We start from the raw sequence: 7,500 nt of genomic DNA on the forward strand, positions 1-7,500 counted from the left end.
ATGCTCACAACATCCGCCAACCGGATATATATCGTACCAACAGACAGGGCCTGAATTTGTTGGCCTGACAGCTGCCTAGGACACCGTGAATCGAAGGAAACTCCTCCTGAAGGTTGCAATGATGATGATGATGATGATCATGATGATGATGATGATGATGATGATGATGATGATGATGATGATGATGATGATGATGATGATTTTCTCACAGGTCCAGCACCACGTATGACCGTATTCATGTACACTCCTTCAGTTACATGATCAGTGGGGGCGATCCAGTATTTTCTCATTGGCAGCTTTCCTGGAAAAAAAAAAAAACAAGGACAATAGTATGACGTTTTCTAGTTAATTTGGAACTATTCGGGGACGAACGACATGTCAAAGATTGAATTTTTCTCTCTCCAAATACGTTCCGCTTTGGAACACTTACTTCTTGATATCAATGACACGGCCAACATTGAGACACAGACAGATGCACTATGGGTTATCAAGAATGAATCATATTTTATGAAGAAGAAGAAGAAGAAGAAGAAGAAGAAGAAGAAGAAGAAGAAGAAGAAGAAATATTAATCTGAAGGATGATGAAGATGACGATGATGAGGATGATGATGATGATGATAATGATGATGATGATAATGATGATGATGATGATGATGATGATGATGATGATGATGATGATGATGATGATGATGACGACGACGACGACGACGATGATGATGATGATGATGATGATGATGACGATTATGATGATGATGATGATGATGATGATGATGATGATGATGATGATGATGATGATGACGACGATGATGATGATGATGATCTACCTTGGAGAAAATCGTTTTCTTCAAAGTCCTGGATGTTAAAGAGGTTGGCTTTTTTACGTCCCATTTCAATGGGAGTCGCCTCATAGCACCAGTCAAAAGCCTCAAGCCATTCAACTTGTCTATTCGTGAAAGCTTTGATACATTTTCTTTTGTTGGGGATTTTGGTCCAACCAACTGCACATGTCACTGGGGAAAATTGTAGTAAAAAAATAATGGAGCTTTTATATAGCGCAATATCCACTAAACGTACTCAAAGCGCTTTACAAGGGGTCCCTGGCCAACAGCAACACGTAACATGTAGAACGAGACATGACGCCTGTTAGGCAATATTACAGTTTTTTTCGGACAACGCTATTAACGGCCAGACACTCATTGTACACCCGAGTACGGTAAGAGAATGTGAGTAAAGAGCCTTTTCCAAGGACTCAACTATGCGCCGAGCGAGGCTCAAACCCAGGACCTTCCGATCCGAAAGCGAGTGTCATACCACAAGACCACCTAGCCGTACAAGTTACATAATATAGTAATAGTCAGTGTACAAAAATATTGAAAAGAGATTTACGAAACAGCTTGAGAAAATAAAGGACAAATTTAACACGAATCGTTTTGGATTTTTGAGCCTTTTTTATATAGCGTACTATCTACTCTAATCAAAGCCGTGTGGTGTCCGGGGTCCCTCAACTGAGAGGGTCAAGAATAGCCCAACGCCAAGCCAGCGTGTCGTAAAAGGCGACTAATGGTGTGTGATTCCCCCATCTTTGAATCGCCTGGTCCTCCAGGTTGGGGGTTGGCAAAGGGTTTACACCCTTTTCCGTTAAACTCAAACCGTTACAGAAACGCAGACGGACAAACCAAATCCTTTTTTTTTATCTTGGGCGACCGAAGAGTTTCTGGAATTACATAATTTAAAGAAGCTGATATACAGAGAAGTGGTAAGACCTGAAATGAGATTTTTAAAAAAGTTAGCTCAGGATAGAGAAGGATGGAAACTTTTTGTCTGTGGCCTATACCCTGACCCAGGATGAAAAAGGCAATGATGATGATGATGATGAATCAAAGCGCTTTACAAAGGGTCCCAGACCAACAGCAAAACGTACCATCTAGAACGCGACACGGGCGTCTGATGGACGATATTACCATTTCTTTCTACAAATACAACGCTGTTTAACCTGAGTACGGTGAGAGAATGGATGTGTGTAAAGACGTCACAGACTATGGGTGACGTCCAATCAAGGGACGCTACTCTTCCGCTAATCTCATTCCCTATTCTACCGAGGAGTATTGCGCTCCAGTGTGGGAGGTAGAAGCAAGAACGTTGAGAAGGTCGGTGTAAAACTTGGCAAGTTCATACATATAGTGTAGGGAAAGCTGGCAAAATGGGCCTCGATAGTGGCAGCGATCTAGCCCAGCCCAGCCCAGCCCTGCCCCGGGCCCCAATGTCTGGTGGGAGACGATTGCAACCAACTGGCTTAATAAGATCAAGAGAGGGAATGGGTACGGTATACCCCTAGGCCCTCTCAAGCGAATAATGGTCGGGGCCCCCTGTTTTGTGCCGAAACAAGTCCCGGCAACAATTGTACTTAGCTTCCCTGACTTCGGACAGGGTTGCATATATGACATGAAAGTCGAATTTTACTAATTCAATCCCTCGAGGGGGCAGGGACATTGACTCCTGGAAACTGGGGGAGAAGTTGCCAGGCTTTTATACCAGCAAGAGGAGACCCTAGGTGGCAACGAACCGACTTCGGACAAGAACCTGCCTGACAGCATCCTCTTCGCATCAGTGGGGACTTGCCACCTGTCCAACATGAACCTGTTGTGGTCAAGAACCCAAAACCGCCAAGCACCTTGTTGAACGTTTTGTTGCGACAAAAATTCTGGGCGGGTTTGCGACCGTACACGATTGCAGCGACGAGTTTGTGTCCTGGAGAGATCATCATAACACGCTGACTAGTGTGAAGAAGAAGCTGAGGCTGCCTGGATAGAACGTCATAATATTGTAGTGTAAGACGAAACCATTAGAAGTTGCTGCTTTACATGTAGAATGAGACGCAATGCTTGTTTGGTGTTATTCCATTTTATATCTAGAGAAACAACGCTGTTATCGGCCAGCTACTTATTTTACACCTGGGTGTGATGAGAGAATGTTATTAAAAAGCATTTTCAAATGGACTCAAATTTGCGTTGCCAAGAGCAGGACTACTAAAACTAGACACGACGCCTGTTAGGAGATATTACAATTTCTTTTCGGACAGCAAGAACGTTGTTAATTGCCAGCTACTCATTTTACACATGAGTACGGAGAGAGAATGTGAGTAAAGGTTTTTTTCCAAGGACTCAACTATGCGCTGAGCAAGGCTCAAACCAAAGCCTTCCGATCCGAAACCGAGTGTCTTACCACAAGACAACATAACCACACAACATAACATACCATGACAAAGCCACACATGCAGCCAAATGCCAATGATACACCTCAATACAAATTATAGATGACGACAAAAGAAATCTATTTACCGTTAACTCTTGATGCTAGTTCAGCGTTGTAAACTTCCAAATCATCTGAAACATAAAATATTAGAAGCATAGTCATGTACATAAAAACTAGAAAGTTTGTTTCCGCTAATAGTTCGCTATTGGTCGGAACAAATGTGACCCCCCGTCTCAAAGCGGTATTATGTCGGGATAGACTCGGTTAGGGAAATTGAATTCATTTCCACAAATATCAACTTACTTACTTTACTTATGCCCGTCACTCCTAGTGGAGCATAGGCCATCGACAACAGTCCTCCATCTTCCTCTGTCCTGGGCCATCTTCTCCAACTCTCCCCAGGTGTGTCCCATCCTCTTCATGTCCGCCTCCAGGTCTCGCCGCCAGGTGTTTCTAGGCCGCCCTCTCTTCCGTTTTCCCTGGGGGTTCCATCTCAGCGCCTGCCTAGCGGTGTTATTGGTTGGCTTCCTCAGGGTGTGCCCAATCCATCTCCATCCGATGGACAAATATCAAACTTGGGTTTAATTTCTCTACGTCATGCTGGAGTATAAAAACTATTTCTCGCTTTACAAAAACTTCTAAGGTCCAATTTCCCATCATTCTGTTTTTAAATTCACTTTCTGGGGTCTGAATCATCCCAACATAATACCGTTTTGAGACGGAGGGTCACAAATAAAACCACATATACATATTAGGAAACTAGACAAATCTAGCTTTCTTTTGGTGTATAATTTATTTTATTTGTGATAACTGCTAAAAAGTTCTGGCTATTTTTTTAAAAGCCGTCATTAAAAATCAATTTTGTAAATCGAGCACAAAGTTGAAATCATCACAAATGACGGAATCAGTATGTTGTATGTCAGCCGTTAGAATTGATGATGTTGTATGTCAGACGTTAGAACTGAAAATTACCACAACTCTTTGCCTCATTGATGATGTTGTATGTCAGACGTTAGAATTGATGATGTTGTATGTCAGCCGTTAGAATTGATGATGTTGTATGTCAGCCGTTAGAATTGATGATGTTGTATGTCAGCCGTTAGAATTGATGATGTTGTATGTCAGCCGTTAGAATTGATGATTGCCACAACTCTTTGCCTCATTGATGATGTTGTATGTCAGACGTTAGAATTGATGATGTTGTATGTCAGCCGTTAGAATTGATGATGTTGTATGTCAGCCGTTAGAATTGATGATGTTGTATGTCAGCCGTTAGAATTGATGATGTTGTATGTCAGCCGTTAGAATTGATGATGTTGTATGTCAGCCGTTAGAATTGATGATGTGCCTATGTCAAGCCGTTAGAATTGATGATGTTGTATGTCAGCCGTTAGAATGATGAGTTGTATGTCAGCCGTTAGAATTGATGATTGAGTCAGCCGTTAGAATTGATGATGTTGTATGTCAGCCGTTAGAATTGATGATGTTGTATGTCAGCCGTTAGAATTGATGATTGCCACAACTGTTTGCCTCATTGATGATGTTGTATGTCAGCCGTTAATATTGATGATTGCCACAACTATTTGCCTCATTGATGATGTTGTATGTCAGCCGTTAGAATTGATGATTGCCACAACTATTTGCCTCATTGATGATGTTGTATGTCAGCCGTTAGAATTGATGATTGCCACAACTCTTTGCCTCATTGATGATGTTGTATGTCAGACGTTAGAACTGAAAATTACCACAACTCTTTGCCTCATTGATGATGTTGTATGTCAGACGTTATGATATTGCACTCTTTCCTCATTCATGATGTTGTAGCCCATAATTGCCCACTCTTTGCCTCATTGATGAAGTCATCTGATGGGCTGTTACTCTATTGTCTTCTGGCACTTTTCTATTCACTTCATATCTTGTTGTTACCAACATAAGTGCCTGCTCCACTCACTTTTCTGAATTAAAAATTCACCCCATACACCGGAGCATACTCAATGTCTCAATCGTTTCTATGTTATATGTTTGTGTTGAGAATATTGGCTATTAAGCTTAACTGCTGGTCAAAATTATTCGCGATGGTGGTGTACGAACGAATCGGCGGTCTCAAGAAGTGGGTGAGAGAGGGATCTAGTAATGACTTTGGGTTTGAAACGAATATTTTTGTGTTCGTGGATAGCTCACACGGTAGAGCCACGCTCTCACCTGCCAGGCGGAGTTGTCGTACCAATAAGGTCGCAGGTTCAAACCCCACCACCGCCGCGAAAATTTTTTATTCTCTATTGTCTTCTGGCACTTTTCTATTCACTTCATATCTTGTTGTTACTTCTGGTATAATATCATTCCGAATTGTATTTCATTTGTCGAACATTTAATCGGATCTTGTACAACACTCTTATTCATTTTAGCTTTCTTCTCACAACATCCCACGTATTGTTAAATGGGATTCGTGTCGAGTGACACAACTGGCCTGAGGTTCATAACCCTTACATTGGAATCACTTAGGAAAGCACACATTTGTAGAGCTCTCTGTGCTGTGGCGTTATCATGTTGAATAATTGACACTTAATTATTCTAATACCGAATAAACGGGACGAGAATCGGTTCAGGGAACTGTTCCTCCCCGCCTCCCCTCTTTTCACTTAATCAATTGCGTAATAAAAATGTTGCTTCTCGAAGCTCGAAGAACTAAATAATAATGTGAAATTGATTGTAAGCTTCAATTTGATTACAAAAACAGATCAAATGGACACTTCAACAAAACAGGATAAAGGGGAAACCCGAAACGTTCATTTGATCTGTTTTTGTAATTAAATTGAAGCTTACAATCAATTTCACATTATTATTTACTTAATTAATTGCGCACCTTTTAAAAATGTCTAGTATTCTATTGTAATTCGTGATTCCTTACAAAGGAGCATATCTACTATTTCCTGCCAACCAATGTTTTTTTTATTCATCGTAACAACGCCACTACCACATTATCTCATTCATCTGTAGTGTTTCATTCATCCTGTTTTGTTGATGAAAGGGAAACCCGAAACGTTCATTTGATCTGTTCTTGCAATAAAATTGAAGCCTACACATTACATTCAATTTCATATTATTTATATATTCGGGAGGCCTTCTGGAAGCTCCTACATCCCCAGTATTCTTGTTCTAGTAGGGGGTTTGGGAGGGAGAAAACTTTTTTTATAATGTTCTAGTAGGGAGTTTGGGAGGGGAGAGACTTTTAAAAAAAAATTTTCCCCCTCCCAAACCCCCTACTAGAACATAGAGTCACGCTCTCACCGGCCAGGCGAAGTTGTCGTACCAGTTAGGTCCCTGGTTCAAACCCCCATCACCGCCGCGAAAATTTTTTACTCTCTATTATTGTCTTCTGGTACTTTCCTGCTCACTTCATCTATCATAATTAACGTTATGATACCAAGGGGTACGTGTAGCCAATCCAATAGGGAATGAGATTAGCGGAAGAGTAGCGTCCCTTGATTGGACGTCACCGGCGGAAAAGTTATTAGAGAGAGACCGTCATGTTGGTTGTGCGCATGCGTCTGTCGTCCTCGCTTCCGGTGAAAGCTGCATGAGTCACTTCACCGAAAGCGAGGACGAGAGAGACGCATGAGCAAAACCAAATTGACGTTCTCTCTGTAACGTGACGTCCAATCAAGGGGCGCTACTCTCCCGCTAATCTCATTCCCTATAATATATTTATTTATGACAAAAAGACACCGGTTTAGTGGACGTACCGTCTTTAGGCGTTGGCAAATAAATCTATACTTCTTTTCACACCCTTGGTCGTACCATTTGAGTCCGGTCTCAACCTTCATAGAAACACAATCCTTTTCAGTCCCAGCGCTTGGAGGCGTAGCCCAATTTAAGAAGGTAGCCTGAAAATTATCCAAAACAGAAAAAAAAAGATTAAAGAATCACTATCATTAATAGGGGGTCAGCATGGCTCAGCGGTACAGTCTTTGCTTCGCACCCGAAAGGTACCGAGTTCGATCACTTGTCGCTGCGCTGTGTGACATTGATTGAGAAAGTCAACTCGCTCTAGCTCAACTTGTGGCGCTGCACTGCGGCTGATCCTTTTTTGTTTTTTTTTTCAGAGTGCGACAATAAAGCACGTAACTATCAGTCTCATTTTTATTGTTCGATGTGAAAAACCAATACTTACATTCTCTCTTTTATCGTTCTATAAAAAAACAAACTTACATTCCGTCTTTTATTGTCTTATGTGAAAAACCAATACTT

At 41.5% G+C, this 7,500-nt stretch overlaps 1 protein-coding gene across 1 annotated transcript in view; it reads right to left on the bottom strand.

The window, feature by feature from the left end:
* LOC144956408 (C-type mannose receptor 2-like) overlaps positions 1-7,500 on the bottom strand; it is a 20,916-nt gene that overhangs the window by 8,707 nt on the left and 4,709 nt on the right. Inside the window, exons 4-8 of the mRNA XM_078886910.1 lie at positions 6,996-7,136; positions 5,680-5,734; positions 3,339-3,383; positions 825-1,010; positions 210-301 (exon numbers count right to left, since the gene is read on the bottom strand). Of these exons, the coding sequence (XP_078743036.1) occupies positions 210-301; positions 825-1,010; positions 3,339-3,383; positions 5,680-5,734; positions 6,996-7,136 (519 nt within the window). The remainder of the gene's footprint in view (positions 1-209; positions 302-824; positions 1,011-3,338; positions 3,384-5,679; positions 5,735-6,995; positions 7,137-7,500) is intronic.

This window comes from Berghia stephanieae, chromosome 11 (genome assembly GCF_034508935.2).
Source record: "Berghia stephanieae isolate SIO BIC M18660-M18661 chromosome 11, UCSD_Bste_1.3, whole genome shotgun sequence".
Taxonomy (NCBI): domain Eukaryota; kingdom Metazoa; phylum Mollusca; class Gastropoda; order Nudibranchia; family Aeolidiidae; genus Berghia; species Berghia stephanieae.